Source organism: Aedes albopictus, chromosome 3, assembly GCF_035046485.1.
Source record: "Aedes albopictus strain Foshan chromosome 3, AalbF5, whole genome shotgun sequence".
In the NCBI taxonomy this organism is placed as follows: Eukaryota; Metazoa; Arthropoda; class Insecta; order Diptera; family Culicidae; genus Aedes; species Aedes albopictus.
This window is the reverse complement of record NC_085138.1, coordinates 248,841,320-248,862,530: the sequence shown is the minus strand read 5'-3', so window position 1 is coordinate 248,862,530 and position 21,211 is coordinate 248,841,320. Positions and strand designations below refer to the sequence as shown.

Genomic DNA, 21,211 nt, shown 5'->3' with positions numbered 1-21,211 from the left:
CACAACCCCCCCCCCCCCCTCTTGTGCACGGGCTTGTCATGACGTATCAGGAAGTATCAGCGGGCTTCAGGAGAGAATTAGTGATTAGTATAAGGATGAAAACCAAAGATTCAACTGGTTTCGGTGTCTACAACGCATTTCATAGCACCACCTTCATGCTTCAAAAGCTCTGTTCGGTATACATTGCTGAGATAGCGGCTATATATTACACCTTAGAGTACATTCACACTCTTCCAGCTGAGCACTACTTCATTTTTACCTCCAGTCTAAGCTCTCTGGAGGCTGTTCGGTCAATGAAATTGATGAAGCACTCAGCTTACTTCACGAATGGAATACGCCAAGTCTTGAGTGCTTTGTCCAAACGCTCATACATTATCACTATACCTTGGGTCCCTTCACATTGCTCATTACCAAGCAATGAGAAAGCGGACTCTCTGGCCAAGGTGGGTGCTAGCGAAGGCGATATTTACGAGCGTCAAATCGCCTTCAACGATTTTTTTGCATTAGCCCGTCAGGAGACCTTGATCAGCTGACAACACAAATGGAGAGATGGAGAGATGAGTAGATAGTTGCACTCCATCCGCAGGTGTCAAAGAAGCCATGGTTCAAAGGGTTGGATTTAAGCCACGATTTTATTCGTGCAATGTGTCGGCTGATATTCAATCACTATCTGTTAAACGCTCATACCTTACGTATTGGGCTGTCAAAATGCAATCTCTGTGTCTGATCCATCTCTTGGGGATGTTCCAAACTGTCCTGAAAATGAGTCCTTCAAATCCACAAGACTAACTTTGTTCGTTTTAGCAACAAATTATATCATTGCATAATCTACTATAATCATTGAACCTCTTGAAACCCATTAGCCACCGGTTCATCCGAACAATCTTGGAATTGAGATCCTTGATAGGAACAATCATTTAATGCCTGGGACCGTGGCGTGATGGTCACACGTTCGTTCATAAGCGGATGGTCATGGGTTTGATCCCATCCCCGGTACCTGCAATTTTTTGTCAGTTACTTTTCCCAAAAGCGGCTCCCCCAAAGTGGCTGACACCTGACCTTTCTTCATGAGTACAACTAATTGTCTCGAGCTAAGGTACGGACTACCCCTCAACAAGTAATAATTCATTTAGTAAGTGCAATCTAGCGCTTAACAAACGACTTCAAAATTAAAATCAAATAAAGGAAAAGGTATTCATATGCTGGCATATGCAGCCGTTACAGTAATTATATTCGCTATAAACTGCAACATAACATATCCAACTAATATCTATGTCCTCCTTGATGACACAAAATTCTCAGATAGTAGAGGAAGTGGAGCCGACCTACTGATTACCTGATGACCCCCCTGGAATTGTACGATCCATTCCAAAATTCATTGGGGATGTTTCAGATCAACCAAAATAGTCCGTGTACACAGAGTAGTGCTACCAGACCTACTGATTATAAAACAGTATACTTTTGAGACTTTCAGGGTCGTCCAAACTTCCTTGTAGTTTAGTCTGTGGTAACAGCTGTACAATAGTTATTTTTAGAAGTTATTTTGGAGTTGCACGAACCATTCGAAATTTATTTAGGTGTTTCGAGGCAACCAAACTACTCAGAAAAGCACAGCTTCAGACCTACACTCGTAACTTTCTTGAGGATTCAACTATTGATATTGGTGATTGGAGGTTATGGTTACCAGTCTAGAGAGGGATATGTAACTCAAAAACGGATTCTTAAGTTTTCATCGGACGTTTCGGTCACTATGCTCCGTTTTCTCGGACTTCGTATACGTAAAATTCAGCATACTTGTAGTTTCGTGTAAAAATTTTAGTACAATGCATCATAGCAAACTATAATTACATCATCTCAAAGTTGGCCATTTTGTATGAAAAATCGGCGTTTGTCCAATCAATTATGCATTACTACATTACATAATCAACTAGAATAACTAGGTGTCAGGCCATTCGGCCGAAGGTCATTAGGCCGAAGGCCATTCGGCCGAAGGTCATTAGGCCGAATGGTCATTAGGCCGAATGGTCATCAGGCCGAATGGTCATTGGGTCTTCTTCTTGCCGTTACGTCCCCACTGAGACAAAGCCTGCTTCTCAGCTTATTAACTGAGAGCTTCCTCTGCAAATGACCATTTTGCATGTGTGTATCGTGTGACAGGCACGAAGATACTTTATTGATGCTGAATCTACTGATATTTTACCCATGAATTTTTCCTTCTTTTAAATATAGGCTGTTCTTTCTAGTATCATTGCTGAAATAGTTTTTGGCGCTGAAACTGCTGATATTCAATTCATAAATTTTTCCTTCTTTAAAACATAGGCTATTCTTTCTAGTTCCATTGTTAAACTAGTTTTTGTCAAAAATTGTTGGAAAAGGTAAAATCAACGGCTAACTTTCAATTCGTCCTGATGACCATTCGGCCTAATGACCATTCGGCCTAATGACCATTCGGCCTAATGACCATTCGGCCTAATGACCTTCGGCCTAATGGCCTTCGGCCTAATGACCTTCGGCCTAATGACCCAGCATCGAGTTCAGTCCTTGACATCTACAGCCATTGCAGTAGTTATTTGCTCCGCTATTCACATATCCACAAGTCCAAATGAATCTTTAACCCCCTTGAAATTGTATAAGCATTCCAAAGCTCTTTTGGGATGTCCTTGGCGTAACGTCACAACTGGGATAAAAGTTGCCCTCCAGTTTAGTGTTCTATAAACACTTTCACAGATATTAACTTGTTGCTCACTTTGCAAGAGTATATCGTGTAGCAGGAACGGATATACTACAGGAGATACTCAAAATAACTGGGACAGGTAAAATTTTCACTTTTCAAAAAAATGTTCAGCTAGCTGTAACTTTTCGAAAACGGCATCAAATATTTTCAAATTTTTACTGTAAGTTCATCAACTAATTGTGTATCAGTGGTCCAAATTTGGAAAAGATCGGGCTAGTCTACACGAAGTTAGAAAGATTCTAGAAAAGGGTATAATTATCCGATAGCCAACATTGAGCTGTTATATCTCCGGATTCAACAAACCGAATGCAATAAAAATTTAATCAATTATGACTTATATTATGGACTTCGAAAAAATTTAACTTAATTTGAAATTAATAATAAGAAAAAAGTAATAGCGATTTCATTAATTCTATGTTTTTTTTTTGGTAAATTTGTCTATTTTTCATATTCATCCCATAACTTTTTCAATTTAATGCTGGCCATTTGGTTGCTTTCCTTCGAAACATAAATATATTCAAGTCAATTAGAGGGTTTTGGATAAATTGGTGTTATATTAGAAAAAATATTCTTATCGTTATAATTTTCATTCGTGTAAAGAAATTTAAGTTTAGTCAAAAGTTTTTAATGCCTCATTATATAAGTCATAAATGATTAATATTTCATTGCATTCGGTTCGTTGAATCTGGAAATATTACAGCTCAAAGTTGGCTATTGGATATTTATACCATCATTAAAAACGGCTACGCAGTCTTGAAGTTAGCAAACGATGTTTATTACTTGCCCATCGTTTCGACACGGGGTTAGTGTCTTCTTCAGGGGGAAACTAATTTGGTCGTTTTTGGTCTTGTGTTTCGTCTAACTGTAACTGTCCTGTCATTAATTTGTTGGTACATCGTTTGCTAATTTCAAGACTGCGTAGCCGTTTTTAATGATAGTTGAAACGATACAGTCGAGCCCAGTTATTTTGAGTATCCCCTGTATATGCATGCCCAAGCAAATCCAGAAAACTTTTATTACGAACGACCCGGAATCGAACCCGCCTTCTTCAGCAAAGACTTGCTAAAATACCTGGGCGATCGCTTCGGCAATGTGGGCTACATACGGAGAAGTAGTTCTAGGTTAGATATTATTAAGTTTTTCTACGTTAAACATGAATTTTCGTATTCCAGCTCAAACGTAATTAGTCAGCTGAGAAAGGAGTAAAATTTACTTACTAATAAACTTTGGATTTCGGAGACGAACCAGCCTCGGGCTGAAAGTCTCGATAATAAAGACAAAAAAAAAACTTTGGATTTATCCAAAATTATAGCACTTATTTAATGTAGAAACTACAAATAGAATAGATTTCATGAAGATTATTAGATATCAAAATACATATTGAAATTAGGCAACGCTGGTTATCAATTTTCAATTCTTTTTCACACTTACAACTACAGAGCTTAAGAAAAGTGCTGCAGATTTGATCAATGCAATGTATCGCAATTAACGATGAGTGATGGGCGTCTGTATAGCAAGCACTAGCGAGACCACTGGCTAGATTTAATTTACGATTTTATCTTAATCACTTAACCTAAATTACAGCTTTATAGTCCGCTAGGGCACTGCGTGAGCGGTTCCAATTAGAAGTTGTACTTACATTTTGTACAGCGCCTAAATGAATTCTATTCTAATTGTACTATATCGAACTGGTTGCCGTTACGCTGCTTCCACCTTCTACCCTATCATGGTAGAATGCTGAGCACGAGGATGTTGATGTGTGGCTGTTGGTTGTTCCTGTTTCCAGTTCGATCGAAAGTCCATTATTGGTTGCCGTTCGCCGATGTCGATATCGTCGGTTTCCTGCAATAGGGGCACAACTCAAAAAATGTGAATTTTCAGAATGAGCGTTTTAAAATTGGCAACCTTGAAGCACCTCCTACAAGTTCACTTATTTATCTCATTATTCTACAAAAGTAAACGAATTTCGACTGTTGTATCATGGAGGGGGACTGAAGGACTATCGGTTTCATGAATTTTGGATTACTATTTTTCAACGACTATTGAAAAAGTTGACTGATTTTGAGTTGTGCCTTTAATGCGGAAAATTGGTGAAAATGCAAAAATCTCGAGTTTCTCAACGAATTTCGGAACGAGTCTTTGTGAGATGAAAGTTTGCATAGTTTTTCATCATTTGCCATCAAAATCTCAAAAATGACAAATTTTGAGTTGTGCCCCTATTGCAGGAAACCGACGATATATCCGGGTCCATTTGAGCCATGGGCTCAGAAGAGGGTCAGTGCTAGCTGCTCTCAGGGGGAAAGAGCAACTGACGAAAATGCCGGGGCTGGGATCGTACCCATGACCATCTGCTTATGAAGCAAACTTTAATTTATGAATTATCAGAATCATTATCAGATGTTTCATTGTATTCGAATAATTGCAGATAACTAGGTTAACAACTTCTTTTTCCCTTTCTTCTTCCAGGTTTATTCATAACTCAACACATCCTGCCGGCGGCCACCGCAAACAGTGGCTCCGCAGAAGCAAGCCTCCGTTTGCTAGATGACACCGAGCTTGACTTGCTGGACATTGAGCACCAGCATCAGCCGCGAAACGATAGAACCACCTCCTCGTCCTTAACGTCCTTACCCGCGTCGCAGTCGCAACCCCGCGGAACGTCCTTCACCGCCAGCCACCGTGGCAACGCTAGGATAAACAATAATCATAAGATAAATTTAGTGTCTTATACAGCGAATCTAGATAATATTTTGAACAGTCTCGAAGACGATGAAGATGATCGGCGGTACGGGATGGATGACCGTCGAATCGTCTCCGGTGCCAAACTGTACGAGCGGAATCACGAGGCCAACGTGCAGCACGACGAGGCTGCCCAACCGGTGGTGCATCACCGGTTGCTAGTTAATCAAATTGTCCAAAAGTACTACCCCAACCACCGTCGCCACAGGAGGTCGCTGCTGCTACGGAGATCGACCCGAAGCACAGACTCCAGTGCAGCACCACTCAAACGCCCAGAAGTAGCTATCACATTAACCTCCTCCACACTGTCTCCCAGTTCTTCTTCTACACCACTTTCTCCACCGTCACCGTCGTCGTCGGTGTCACGGCAGGTGACACGGACCGAATCTGTTGTACATGATCCTTCCAACCAGAGTAGTAGTAATTACGAAACCAGTGAATACGACAAACCAGAAAAGAATGGGAAGATGGCTGTGAAAAATATTATTAGGAGTAATAATAGTGAACATAATTTCGTAAGAAACTTGACGCTCGCTAATGCTGAGCATTCATCATCCGACAAGAGCCGGGCCACCGCCAAGGGGACCACAAACGAGAGGGAAGGAAGCATTGCAGCAGCTGTGTCTGCACTCGACCCGAAACGACAAGACGCCACACCGGATGTAGAGCACCAGCAGGAAACCGAATCGGCATCCGTGGTGGGTGGTGGCAAGACTGCCTCCAACTCGAGCCCAGAAACTAATACATCAACCCAGAGAGCAGTTACATCAACACAAACATCGTCACCAACGTCAGCAGTGGAAGTGGCATCACCGGAGTTGGAATCCGTTGTGGAGCGAACAATAACGCCACGGGAGGAACATTTGCCGCAAAATAGCTACAGTGCCATTAATGTCGACAGTTTCAATTTGCTCGACGATAGCGTTTATGTCAGCAACAGTAGCAGCAGCAGCAGTAGAACGATGACTTCAGCCAACCACGGCGGTAGCTCTTTCGCCACCCCCACTGCCAAGCACCAGCACGAGACCCTCAACACTAATAACATATTTGCTAGTGAAAACTTTGATGAGCAAATTATTTTCCTCAACGGTGGAGATTTGCTCGAGGCGAGTCCGGAGCAGTACGACATGCGACAGTTCGGCAAAGTGGAGCGGGACGTCAAGATGGGTGACCTGCGGAACAGCGACCCGTTCCTGAACGATGAACCGGTGGCGTTGGCACTGCGCCCGATTATCCGGGGACCGACCGACGATCACACCGAGGACAATGTGGGGCTGCGCTACGCCGAGCAGCACGAAACGATTCAGATGGCCTGCGACGTCGATGCGGACATAACCTCGAGTGTGTGGCTCAAGGATGGCCAAATGGTGCACGTAATGGACAAAAAGTCACGAACCGATGATGTTAGATTTGTGCGGGAGTCGCACGGGGGCATCACGATATCGAACGTTATGCTCGAGGATGACGGGGTGTGGCAATGCGAGGCGGAGAACGCGCGGGGTTTCTTCTTCAATGGGCGGCCGATCAAATTGGTGGTGTTGGGTGAGTATGATTGGCTTTTATTTTTTGAGATTTTTCACTTGCGAGAGGGTGCATGAACAGGCTAATTTGGTTGAAGTATTTTCAGAGCCAGATTAACAAATGGAGGGACCCGATGAATGATGTGGAGCACCTTTTCCTAAAAGATATGTTTTTGACAATATACATAGAATGAAAAAATAAGGTCATTACAAATATCTATTTAACTTTTTGTTCCCCCAATCTTTGGATGGTCGAGGGGTGGGGATAAAAATAATAAATACTCATCGCATTTGATAAAAAGTTTTTAACAAGACTCGATATTTTGTTAAATATTTTTTATTTGCCTCCTTAAAATGTGAAATTCAGCTAAAAGTTTTGAAATGGAGGGGGGACATAAAAAGTCAAAATGAAATTTATACCACCCTTAAATGATTATTTAACAAATATTAAGGAGTTTGATTCCAGGGAACACTGCATCATAGAAATTCTAGAAATTCTCATGATTTTATTAAAATTAGTTAACCAACAGATTGTAATTCAGTATCCAGCTCCTTAAGTAAGATCAATGCTGTGTGTGCCTTTCCTTGACCTTGAATGAGTAAAACTGCCAACGGGGTATCGGTACATTTGTTAATGTATTTACGACACTTTACACCAGAAAGATGCATTCGTGTCGGAACACGGGGTATCGTATTGTTAATAAATAAACTACAAATTACAAATTACGAAAATTCAATCGCAAATTCCAAACGGAATGCTTCCAAACTTTCTTTGTATATTCCGCTAGAAGTTTCTCAAGAAGGTCAATCCCTAAAGGAATCTCTGGAGAGATTCCTGAAGGAATGCCTGGAGGAATCCCTAAAGAAATTCCTGGAGTGTTTCCATGGAAGAAATTTCTAAAGAATTCCCTGGAAGAAGTCCTGGGGGAATCTCTTGAAAAAAAAAAATCCTGGATGAATTTATGAAAGATTCTCTGGAAGAATTCCCTAAGGGAATCCCCAGAGGAATTCCGGGAGTAATCCCTTGACGAATTCGTGGTTCATTGCCTAGAAAAATACCTAAAGGAATCCCTGGAGAAATACCAGGAATAATTCCAACAGAAATCTCTAAAAGGAGGAATCCCTGAAAAAATTGCTGGAATCTTTTGAAGGAGATCTTGGAGGATTTCCTGAAGAAATACCCACTCCCTGGAGAAGAAATTCATGGATGGATCCTAGGAGTAATTTCTGGAGGAATCCCTGGAAAATTTTCAGGAAGAAGTTCTTGATGAGGTAATTCATGGGGAAATTCTTGGAAGAATTCCTAGAGGAGTTCATGGAGAAATTCATGGATGAGATCATTGAGAAATTTCTGGAGGGATGTCTGGAAGAATTCCTGGAGTAATGCCTAGAGCATAGGTTCCCAAACTTCCAGGTGCGCGACCCCCTTTTGTGAGCAGATGCACTTTTCGCGACTAACCATAGAAATCCCCTAATTTGTTGTCTGTTACTGTAAAATTTTCGAATGTCCCTCGCGACCCCCTGGATTAAGGCCGGTGATTAAGACGGTGGGTTTACGATCCACAGTTTGGGAATTTCTGAAGGAATGCCTGGAGGGTTTTCTGGAGGAATTCCTCGAGAAACTCTTGGATGCCTGGAAGAATGCCTGGAGAACTACCTGGAGACATCAGTTCGCATCGTACTCTTGTGCTGTGCGGACGTAAGCTCTCTCTGCTGCAGGAAGTTTTACTACCTAAAGCAATTCAACAGTACTTCTCAGTACTACCCACAATAGCACTTTTCAGCGCTAAATTTATACCTACTGATTCCTTTTCGATCCTTGCCTGGACCCGTGCCTTCGATTATTCGTTGGACCCGTTTACGGAAGTCAAATTCCGTGAAACGGTGGTAATCCTACTTGGACACCGATTAGGGAAAAAACCTCCTGGAAGGTCGCTTCTAATTAAATCATGGTTGCATCATCGAACAAAAGGAAGGGTGAATCCTTGAATTCACCGCTTCCTTCCAAAAAAGTCGGTTTCAAAACTGTCGCTAAACGCGGCAAAGTTAGAAGGAAAGGAGAACTTTCAGCTTCTCCGCTTCCTTCTACTAAAACAATTGTTTCGGATGAAAATTTCGTTGAAATGAGTAATCCTTATGAAACGCTGAACAATTTTTCGGAACAGCAAATTGAGGATGCCTCTAGCCCAGGTACTTCAATTTCTGCTAAAAAACAACGGGTGCCGCCAATCGTGGTCAGCGTCTGTGAATTTGCTGGTTTTAGGCAGGAGATCTTGAACTCCATAAGGGGAATCAAGGTTTCCTTCCAAATTGCCAGGAAAGGAGACTGCCGCGTATTGCCGGAAACCCTGAAAGATCGGGATCTTCTTCTCAAGTACCTTACTGAGAAGAAGCATAAATTTTTCACATATGACGACAGGTCTGCACGCTTGTTCAAAGTCGTATTAAAAGGTCTCTCTAGTGATGATAAATCACCTGATGAGATCAAAACTGAACTCAACTTATTACTTGGATTCACTCCAGTCCAAGTAATGAAAATGAAAAAGAGAACCCGCTCTGAGAATCCTCGGCAGGGTATCTCTCAAGAATTTTATTTAGTTCACTTCAACAAAAGTGATCTAAATAACTTGAAATATTTGGAAAAGGCGAAGAAAATGTTTCTTGTCCAAGTGACATGGGAACATTTTCGTAAGCCTGGGGGAAATTTCCAGAACCCAACTCAGTGCCGTCAGTGCCAAGGTTGGGGGCACGGAACGAAACATTGCCACATGGATGCTAAATACATGATTTGTGGAGGTTCTTCTCACGCCAAGGACGACTGTCCGGTAAGGGAAGATACCAGAAAATTTAAATGTACGAATTGCGGTGGCAACCATAAGTCAAACTTTTGGGATTGCCCTATCCGCAAAAAAGTTGTCGAATCACGTGCCCGGCAGATGAATGGGAACGCTAGTCGTACCCGAAACTCTGCAGGTAGAATTTCTAGCAACACAAATTCTTCCATCAACGATCGGTTGAATAATTTTCATACCGCTCGTACCTATTTGCCGGAGGTAGTTAACCACCAAACAAACATTCGAGCGAATAATCTACCCTCCTGCAGTGGAGTGAGTAATATTTCTAATTTTGTTCAAACGAATCGAGCTACCTATGCCCATGTGGCTGCGGGTAAGCAAAATTCAAATAATTCCTATCACCAAACATCAAATTCGGAAAATGCACGTGATTCAGGCATGTCTGCTTTCGATTTTGACTTTTTATCTGAACAATTGCAACAAATGATTGATGCAATGTTCAAAACTCAAACTATGGCTGAAGCAGTCCAGGTTGGAGTTAAATTTACAAATAAAATAGTAATTGGATTACGTTTTGGTAATGGATCCAAATAAATTTTTGAACATTTTAAATTGGAATGCTCGTTCTCTAAATGGCAAAGAGGATGAGCTATTCCATTTCTTAACAGTTAATAATGTGCATATTGCAGTTATTACTGAAACTTATCTAAAACCTGGGTCTTCAATCAAACGAAACCCAAACTATTTTATTTATAGGCCCGTGTAGCTGCCGGCTTAGAATAGCACTACGGACCACCTGTTCCGGGGGTAAAAGTCCACCAAACAGGTAACCCCAATCCAAGGTGTCAGGCGACCCGTGCTGAGGGATGAATGGTTGAGGGGGTTTAAAAGATGCTCGATCTTTAACGGAGCCCGTAGCGTGGGTAGATCGCCTTTTTGGGTTGCGTTGCGGTGATAGATCTACCAAACCGAAATCTAGTGTCGTCCTATTTTTCAATTTTGGAATATGTGTTCTTGTAATTCAAGGAGTTATAGCATTTAGTCCTACTACTGGTGTTTTGGTGACTTCCAGTTTTTGAATAAAACTGAGTTTACCAACTTTACTTTGCATATAGTTAAAAACCTCACCATCTGAGGCTAAACTCAATGCAAAGGAAATCAAATTGGGTTAGGGATCCATGTATGTACTAACTCTTCGAAGACTGGAAAGTGCTAGTACGCAAGGAACATACTAGAATCCTTATTACTGAACACATGTTCCATTATTGGAATGATATTGCTACTAATGTTAAAACCCGGGTCCTAAACTTCCTACTGGGGAGAATTTAGCAGTAAAACAAGGGCGATGCTAGGTTTCCGATGCATGGCCAATATCAGTACTCTTGTTTTGTTTTCTAAGAAAACAAAACAAAAACTGTATCAAAATCGATACTTTATTGCCCCTCAATGGCAATTGAGTAATGCGACATGCACTACACTAAGGATACGGGTGATGTCACAATAGATCTAAAAACTGGTCGCAGTGACAAACCCGAACATTAATAAAAACAAAAAAAAAAAAATATTTATAGAAATGATCGCCTAGATGGAGCATGTGGTGGAGTTGCTATCATCGTTGACAGGCGCATCAAGCACCAAATTTTTTCATCATTCGAAACCAAAGTTTTTGAAACTTTGGGTGTTTCTGTTGAAACAAACTTTGGTAAACATACTTTCATTGCGGCCTACTTGCCTTTTCAATGCACTGGCCAGCAAATAGATTTTCTTAAATCTGATTTGCGAAAATTAACTCGCAACAGGACCAAATTTTTCATAATTGGTGATTTTAATGCGAAACACCGTTCGTGGAATAATCTTCAGTCCAATTCAAACGGCAGGATTTTATTTGATCAGTGCTCTTCAGGATATTTTTCTATTCTATATCCCGATAGCCCCACTTGTTTTTCTTCTGCTAGAAATCCCTCAACAATTGATTTGGTCTTAACTGACTCAAGTCAGCATTGTAGCCAATTGATTACTCATGCTGACTTTGATTCTGACCATCTTCCTGTAACATTTCAAATTTCCCATGAAGCGATTTTTAATCCCATCAGCTCTACTTTCAATTATCACAGAGCTGACTGGGATACATATAAAACATACATCGATAGCCATTTAGATGTTAATGTTTCATTGGAAACACATTTTGATATTGACAATGCCCTCGAAACTTTGACTAGTACTATAGTCGAAGCTAGAAGCGCATCAATACCAAAGTGTGAAGTCAAATTCGACTCAGTTATTATTGACGACGATCTGAAACTTCTGATCCGTCTTAAAAACGTGAGAAGAAGACAATTCCAACGAACTCGAGATCCTGCTTTGAAAGTAATCTGGCAGGATCTTCAGAAGGAAATTAAAAAACGTTTCACTGAACTGAGAAACAAAAATTTTGCAAATAAAGTTTCTCAATTAAACCCCGGCTCTAAGCCGTTTTGGAAATTGACAAAAATTTTGAAAAAACCTCAGAAGCCTATTCCTGCGCTGAAAGAGGATAACAAAATATTATTAACTAATTCCGAAAAAGCACAAAAACTTGCCAAACAGTTTGAAAGTGCGCATAATTTCAGTATAGGTCTCACTAGTCCAATAGAACATCAGGTTGCCCGCGAATTCGAAAACATTCTCAATCATGAGAACATTTTCGACAATTCATTGGGCACTGATTTGGACGAAGTGAGATCTATTATAAAGAAGTTTAAGAATATGAAAGCTCCGGGTGATGACGGAATTTTCTATATTCTCATCAAAAAACTTCCAGAAAGTTGCTTATCATTTTTGGTTAATATATTTAACAAATGTTTTCAGTTAGCATATTTTCCTGAAAAATGGAAAAATGCTAAAGTTGTTCCAATTTTGAAGCCTGACAAAAATCCTGCCGAAGCTTCTAGTTATCGTCCAATTAGCTTACTGTCATCTATCAGTAAACTTTTTGAAAAGCTTATTTTAAATAGAATGATGATTCATATTGATGAAAATTCTATTTTTGCCAATGAGCAGTTCGGATTCCGCCATGGCCATTCGACTACTCATCAACTTTTACGAGTAACGAATTTCATTCGTGCCAATAAATCTGAAGGTTACTCCACTGGTGTAGCACTTCTTGACATAGAAAAAGCATTCGATAGTGTTTGGCACGAAGGCTTGATCGTAAAATTGAAACATTTTAATTTTCCACTATATATTATTAAAATTATTCAAAACTATTTATCGGATCGAACACTTCAGGTAAACTATCAAAATTCCAAGTCAGATAGATTACCTGTAAGAGCTGGTGTTCCACAAGGCAGCATACTGGGACCAATCTTATACAATATTTTTACCTCCGACTTACCTGATTTGCCACAGGGATGTCAAAAATCGTTATTTGCAGATGACACGGGTATCTCAGCCAAGGGGCGAAGTTTGCGTGTCATTTGTAGTAGATTGCAAAAAAGTTTAGATATTTTTTCTTCTTATTTGCAAAAATGGAAGATTTCTCCAAATGCTTCCAAAACTCAACTTATCATATTCCCACATAAGCCAAGAGCTCTTTATTTGAAACCCTCAAGTAGACATGTTGTCACTATGAGGGGAACTCCAATAAATTGGTCGGAAGAAGTTAAGTATCTAGGGCTCTTACTAGATAAAAACTTAACTTTTAAAAACCACATAGAAAGTATTCAAACAAAGTGCAATAAATACATTAAGTGTTTATACCCACTTATTAATAGAAAATCAAAACTTTGTCGCAAAAACAAATTTTTGATTTATAAACAAATTTTCAGACCGGCCATGTTGTACGCTGTCCCAATATGGTCGAGCTGTTGCAATACCAGAAAGAAGCAACTTCAGAGGATTCAAAATAAAATTTTGAAAATGATTCTGAAGTTGCCTCCCTGGTATAGCACTAATGAGTTGCATCAAATTTCTAATATTGAAACATTGGAACAGATGTCAACTAAAACCATTGCCAACTTTCGTCAAAAATCGTTGCAGTCTTCTATTGCTACGATTAGTTCTTTGTATAATTAGTTTAAGTTGGGTTAGGGTTACAATAAGTTGAAAAAAATGTATTTCTGACACGCAGGTGAAAAATAAAGCCTGCAAAAAATCTTAACTGCTACAGCAAATGAAATGTAATATGTTATTAATTGGTATTGATAATAGCTTAAATTTATTTCACCAAATTAGAATGATAGTGTGTTATAAAACACAGAACACCTAGATTGAGTTGAAGAATGTAAAAATTGATTGAGATACTAATAAAGATTATAAAAAAAAAAAAAAAAAAAAACTACCTGGAGACATCCTGGAGGAATGCCATAAAGAACTTCTGGAGGGATCTTTGGAGATTTTTTGTTCCTAAAGGAGTCCCAGAAGGAATTTCCAAATAAATCACAGGAGCTAGTCCTGAGGATAACTCTGGAGGAATTCTTGGAGAAATTCTCGGAGGAATATCTGTAGGAGTTCCTAAACAGAAACCCCAGGAGAAATCCCAGTAGCAATCCCATTGGGCATTCCTTATTATATCCCACGAGAGATTGTGTTCAAGCACTAATCGGAATATGAGAGTCTGACTGTAGATGTTCGGTAGCAACTCCATATCAAATGTCGGCATAATTGCAGTTCTTCAGATTTGGCGCGAATCTGTTTCTATGTATATGAATGTGCGTATTTTGTATTGTATTATGTATTCTTTCTGTCGCATTACCGCAATGTTTGTTCTACCAAAAATGTTCGTCTTATGTAAGCCTATAAAGTCGCCATAGATAATAGTCCTTGATATTCGTAATACACAGTCAGACGTGCCACAGTTTCCGTTCACAGTTAGAATAAATCGTCATAGTCGAAATTACGTGTCGTTTGTCTAAGTTAGAAATACAGTCCACAGTTGAAGTCAATCAAGTGTTTGAAATATACATCATAGTTAAGTTAGAATTCTCGATTATCTGTTCCATAAGAAGAAACTCATCTCGATAGTGATCCAAACCTACAGACGCTATTATGTGCGACAACATAAAATGGTCCTTCGAGCCGGATAGGATCATCGTCGGGAGTGTACCGGTCGTCGTGTCTATCGAGAATTTAGTTGGACTGTTTGTGCTCGTATTCGTGTGTCAGTGTCAGTGTATAAAGCGGTCGGCGAAATCCGAGGTCGCCGAAGAAACAGCACACCACTTCTAAAACCTGCAAAAATGTGTTACTAAAAGTGGCGAAATTTCTTAGGAAACGAGTGTGAAGAAATTGCTTTTCTTTGACCGTCTTCAGACAGTCTCGATCATCAGTTCGCCATTTTGTAATTCGTGATGTGCGCCATCTTTGCGAATACCGATATCAGTTTAAATATCACTGTAAAATTATTCCAGTATACGGATTAAAATGACAAAACTGTGCGCTGGGTAAATTCTAATCGGTTCGCGATCGAGACCACCCTCACGCGGACCAACCATGTACCGTGAAATGGGCGAAATCAAGAAGTGCCGACCACCAGCTCTCGGTCTTGTCAGTATCTGTCAGTGTAGGGGGCAGCCGAAGTGCGAGAAAATCAAAACAACAAATCGTTATCGAATGTAGGTCGCGAGTGCAGCCCAAAGTGAAATTTATTGCTTTTGCCATTCCAAATCATCCAATCCACCGGTTGCCAATGAAATGTGGATTCTGTCCCCAGCGTGAAGAACACAGTGATCGTGTGAAAGTCCCGAAAAAAGTGCCACTTTTGTCGTCGAGAAACTCAGTCAGTGCGCGGGGGTAGTACGAAATTGTGACACACAATCCAGCCCATTTGTTGTCATTGTCGGTTGCGAGGACCGACAGCTAAATTTGGGATGCAAAAACATTGTGAAAGATGCACTTTAATTCGATCCCCAAAAGAAATCCTTTGCGCATCTGTCGATCAGCTGTCCTACCGTAAGATGGTGCCAAGAGGGTTGCAATGTCCAGAAAGGAGTACATCCAGTATCTATACGGCGGATTCCAGCACAAAGGCGTCGTCACGTCCACCCGGAGCAACCGCTCCGGGTCACAGTTAAGTATCCATGTTCCACTTCGCATGTTATGCTCCTCCCGGAGTCTCAAACAGCCGAAATATTTACAGTGCATACATGGAACAGGACGTCGACGGAGTTGGAATCGTCGTCAGCAGTTTAAAACGGCACAATCAAAAGCCGTCAATTGAAGCATTAGCTGCTATTTGGAATCCATCACCAGTGCGAAGTACTCGGAATCAGTGAAGATACGTTATATGCAACCGCAAATCAGCCAAGTCAATTGGAAATCGTTCGTCGTCGTCGTCGCCATTAGTGTTTGTAGTGCAGTCGGACTTATGAGCCCAGTAGCAGTAGCCCTGTTTGAATGCAATTCATCTGGAGTTCAGTCGATTGCTTTAGCAAGAATCAGTGATGCAGCTCGCCCAGAGGCTGCAACTTCCATCAGTGTTTGCCCCCAGGGCCCCAGCATCTTTCGAGCCAACGGTTAAAGGTCCTTTGGCACCTCATGAGCATCGGCCATCAGTCCAGCGAATGACGTCGCTGGAGCGTGAGGATCAATACAGACACGATACCCTACTAGTTCACTCGGCGAGAGTGGACGCGGCACATCTACAAAAGTTTGCAGTTATGTTTACCTGTCAGCTTGCTATCGTAGCAAGCTCTTCATTTCTGTGCGCTCGCAGAAGTGAAGTTTGGATCTGCTCGGCTAGGGAGATCACCACTTCACGACGGTGGAGTTTCAGTCGGTTCAACTAGCTCCTCAATCGGAGGTCGACAACAGCTAGTTGGAAATTCGAAGGAGCGCATTCAGAGTATCGTGTCATCAGTCAGCCCAAATTCGGAGATGATCTGCTTTCATCATTCAGCTACGGTATCCAATCCAGATGTCATTGATCACGTCAGGGGACGTGTACGGAGGCCAACCGGCCTCCGTTTCCAGGCAAGTCATTTTAATGTACTGTTTTTCGGTTATAAAAGCACCCTCTCATATTTTCCAGAGGCTTCGATTCAGTTTCGGGTGTTCCTAGACACCATTCGGTTTTTGCTAGCAACGCTCATGTAGTCACCACACAGTAGCATTCACACAGGCAAAATCACAATCGAACCGCTTACTCGGAGTTGTATGGGCGCACTGGATGCAATATCGGATCATCATTCAGGCATGGCAATCATCGACAAGCACAGTCAGTTCCAGGCATTCGAAGAAATGCACCACAAGCATAGAAGAAGCAAGATCCAGGAAACCTTCTAACCCAAGCGAATCTTTGAAGCAGTTGAAGGAAGACGCAATGTACGAGATCATCGTCTGGTCATTTCAACAGGAAATGGCTCATTTGGTCCACTCGCCCTGAGTGGATATGGCTTAACGGTGCAACAGGCACGGCAGTTAGGTCAGTCGCTTGCTCATCGGCAGCAAGCAAGGTCTTTTCTGGGCGCTCACAGAAGAGACTCGTTTTGAGTCTGCCCACCATGGGAGACAACCTTCACGGACTCGTGTGAAGGCAATTCAGTAGGGAGCGCAATTCGATGGTCGTCGGAAACTGCAACTATTTCAACATTCAGATAAGATCAGTAGCTCATTGGTCCTCAGGAATCACTGGAACTCTTCGGTACTTGGGACATCTACGTAAGCTTGAGAGATTTCACTCCAAGATATTCGTACCAACTCATCAGTCGTCAGTTTGCCTCCGAAGCAAATGATTGGGCCTGCCTGACGAAGGAATATCTTCGTAGCCGAGAAGTATTTCGCCAGCGTTGCTAGCATCTCGACATCAGTTAGATCAACAATGCTCTCGTTGAGCAACATCGTTCCGGTCCACTTGAGTTCAATGCAGTCGGTGAATCAAAGGATCACCACGAAGTCATCGTTTCATCAACATAGCAGGCATCGTCGACGCCAACGGGCGTCCATCGGAGGCCTATAGGCCTCCATCCAGGCAAGTCATTTCATAGTTCTTTAATTCAGATGAAAAAGCCGTCTCTCATCTCATTGATAGGAATCATCACCAAGGACGACCATGAATCGTCCCGATACATGTCTGCTCTACCAAAGCCAAAGCAGTCGTTCAACTGTTGATAACGGATCAACACAACGATCACACAGGCATCATGAAGTCGCAGGATGAAGGCAACACCAGGCGGTTTTTAGTAAGAAGGACTAAATCAGCAGTTCTATAACCACAACAATAGAAACAACCGATCGTGGAGAAGCACATGTAGTCACGTTCCAGTCTTGGCGTTTGGCGGTTCCAGTAAGAACGCTCCGTCACGTCCTCCCGGAGCAGCCGCTCCGGGACACAGATAAGTATCTCTGTTCCAATTTGCAATTTCCATTACGTTTGAGGTATAATGCCATACGATACTTGCAGGCACCGGTCCAATCGAGGACGTGGACCAGACTGGAACTGCCATCCCAACATCGAAGTCTTCATGCCGGACTGCAGACAGCAGTCAAACACGTTTCGCTGTAGTAAGAGAAGTGCTTCGTCAAAGCAGCGCTTGATCAACTCATCCGGAATCCAAGGCATCTGAGCCCGTGCTGTCAAGACAAATATAGTATCGAACAAGGACATCAGCCTACATATCGAGCAGCAGTAGCAGCAACTCTGTCATCATTTAGAGCAGCACGGATGATAAGCGAGATGCCATCCGCAACGAAGGGATAATGAAGCGGAGCGGCAAATCTACAGCCACTCAGCAGTGTGCAGAACCATTCGCCAAATGATGACATCGTTCGGAATCATACAACAGTAGTTCTAAGAAGTGAACACCTAAGAATGGCAAGACATTTGTGTACCAGACAGCCTAGAGTGAAGTTAGACACACGTAGTTAGATTCAGCTATTTAGTAGCATACAGTACGAATTTTCAGTCTGTTGAAAGTCTTCAGTTTTTTAGACTTCCGTCTTTCAAGGGGGGCGGTATGTTCAAGCACTAATCGGAATATGAGAGTCTGACTGTAGATGTTCGGTAGCAACTCCATATCAAATGTCGGCATAATTGCAGTTCTTCAGATTTGGCGCGAATCTGTTTCTATGTATATGAATGTGCGTATTTTGTATTGTATTATGTATTCTTTCTGTCGCATTACCGCAATGTTTGTTCTACCAAAAATGTTCGTCTTATGTAAGCCTATAAAGTCGCCATAGATAATAGTCCTTGATATTCGTAATACACAGTCAGACGTGCCACAGTTTCCGTTCACAGTTAGAATAAATCGTCATAGTCGAAATTACGTGTCGTTTGTCTAAGTTAGAAATACAGTCCACAGTTGAAGTCAATCAAGTGTTTGAAATATACATCATAGTTAAGTTAGAATTCTCGATTATCTGTTCCATAAGAAGAAACTCATCTCGATAGTGATCCAAACCTACAGACGCTATTATGTGCGACAACAGATTGCTTAACGAATTCCTTCTTTCAGATGTTTCTAAGATCCATTCATCCTAAAATCTCTAAAAATTATAGAATTTGTTTTGGAAATTCTTCAAAATCTTTTAGAAGGTCCTCCATAACTTCTTTCGGAAAATCTTCCGATTTTTTTCCATAAGTTCCTCCAGTTAGTTTGCTTGAAGTTTCTCCGAATATTTTTAGAAGTTCATCAGTGAAACATTAGCCTCCGGATAATATTTCCAAAATTCTTCCGGAAATTTCTCAGACAATTCTTTTAGAAGGGCCTCCTCAAATCATGAAGTTCTTTTGGGATTTTTTTTCCAGAACTTCTTCCTAGAATTTATCTAGAAATTTTTATCAAAAATTCTACCGAAAATTTCTCTTTCCAGGACTCTAGAAAATCTTTTAGTAGATGTTTTGTGAATTCTTCAAGAAGTTCCCTTGAAATTTCATTACAACACTGCTCCGGCAGTTTTTTCTAGAGTGGGTCTGGGATATTTTCCGGAAGATTCTTTGAGAATCTTCCAGGAGATGCTCTGGGAATATCGTTGAGAATATTTTTCACTACGGACCACCTGTTCCAGTGTCATTGCTGTAGTAGGCCTTGATAAAACAAGGCGGTGTTTTTTCACGTCTGACAGTTTTCCTTCATTTCAGGGTGAAGATTTTTCCGAGGATTTCTGAAGGTCGGTGATACGACTACGAATCGATTGATTGGATGTTCAGTAGCGGTTCAAGGTTTCTGTAGCGGTTCAAGATTGGAGGCTCTGCAGCGGTGGAGATTCTGTAGCGGTGGAAGTGAATGCAAGATTCGATTTTGACGTGTCGTGAGTGACGCGGCTGGATTTCCTTGCGTTTTGGAGAACAGGAGTTTCAAGTTGAAAGCTGTTCAAGCGAATTTCCTTGGATAAGAAGCTTTTCAACAAAGGCATATTTTGATTTGGTTAAGTATTTCTTTTATTGTTTATTTTTTATTTTATTACCTTTTTTTTCAAATATTTTTTGTGAGTTTATTTTTATTGACCAGTATTCCCCGTTGATTTCCTATTATGGAAACCGACGGGGATTCTCCAAATTCCAAAAAGGATGATCCTGCAGCTCCTGCTGGAACATCCAAATCTTCTAGGGTGAAAATTTTTCCGTCCACTTTTCTTGGTCCTTATCCTGTTTATTTTAGAAAAAAGGATAAACCAATTAATGTTCTGCTCATTTCTGCAGAAGTATATAAACGTTATAAATCCGTTAAGGAAATCAAAAAGATTTCCTTGGATAAATTAAGGGTAGTTTTCGGTTCTCGAGGTGATGCTAATGCTCTCCTCGAATCTGATTTATTTGGCAATTTGTACCGTGTGTACGCACCTTGCGACGCATGTGAAATAAGTGGAGTCATTTATGACGAAACTTTATCTTGTGAAGATATTTCAAATTTTGGTTTGGGTATTTTCAAAAATAAATCTATCCCTCCAGTAAAAGTTTTAGATTGTCATCGGTTATCCAAATTATTTTTTGATGGCAATAGTTCTAAATACATTCATTCTGATTGTATTAGGATTACTTTCGCTGGGTCAGTACTTCCCGATATCATTTCAGTAAATAATGTTACTTTTGACGTGAGACTTTACTTTCCAAAGCTCATGCATTGTACTAATTGCCTTTTGTTTGGACATACGTCTAGCTTTTGTTCCAACAAACCAAAATGCTCCAAATGTGGAGAAAATCATTCTTCATCTGAATGTGCCAAACATTCTGATGTTTGTATTTATTGCAAAAAACAACATAATTCAGTCAAAGATTGTTCAGTTTACAAAACTAACCAAAAAAAATTCAACCAACAAATTAAAATTAGAAACCAATTATCTTATTCAGAAATTTTAAAGAACACTGATAATTTTACTACCCCTAATATTTATGAAACATTATCTGATTGTGAAAATGATGAACTTGATGAAACTTCTAATCAGTTTGTATACAAACCGCCAACTAAGAGAAAACGAAATAATTTATTATCTAGCAGAAACAATGA

At 40.8% G+C, this 21,211-nt stretch overlaps 1 protein-coding gene across 1 annotated transcript in view; it reads left to right on the top strand.

The window, feature by feature from the left end:
* The window catches only part of LOC109422198 (uncharacterized), a 501,985-nt gene that overhangs the window by 262,507 nt on the left and 218,267 nt on the right, over positions 1–21,211 (top strand). The window contains exon 3 of the mRNA XM_062860074.1: positions 5,201–7,015. Coding sequence (XP_062716058.1) covers positions 5,201–7,015 — 1,815 coding nt within the window. The remainder of the gene's footprint in view (positions 1–5,200; positions 7,016–21,211) is intronic.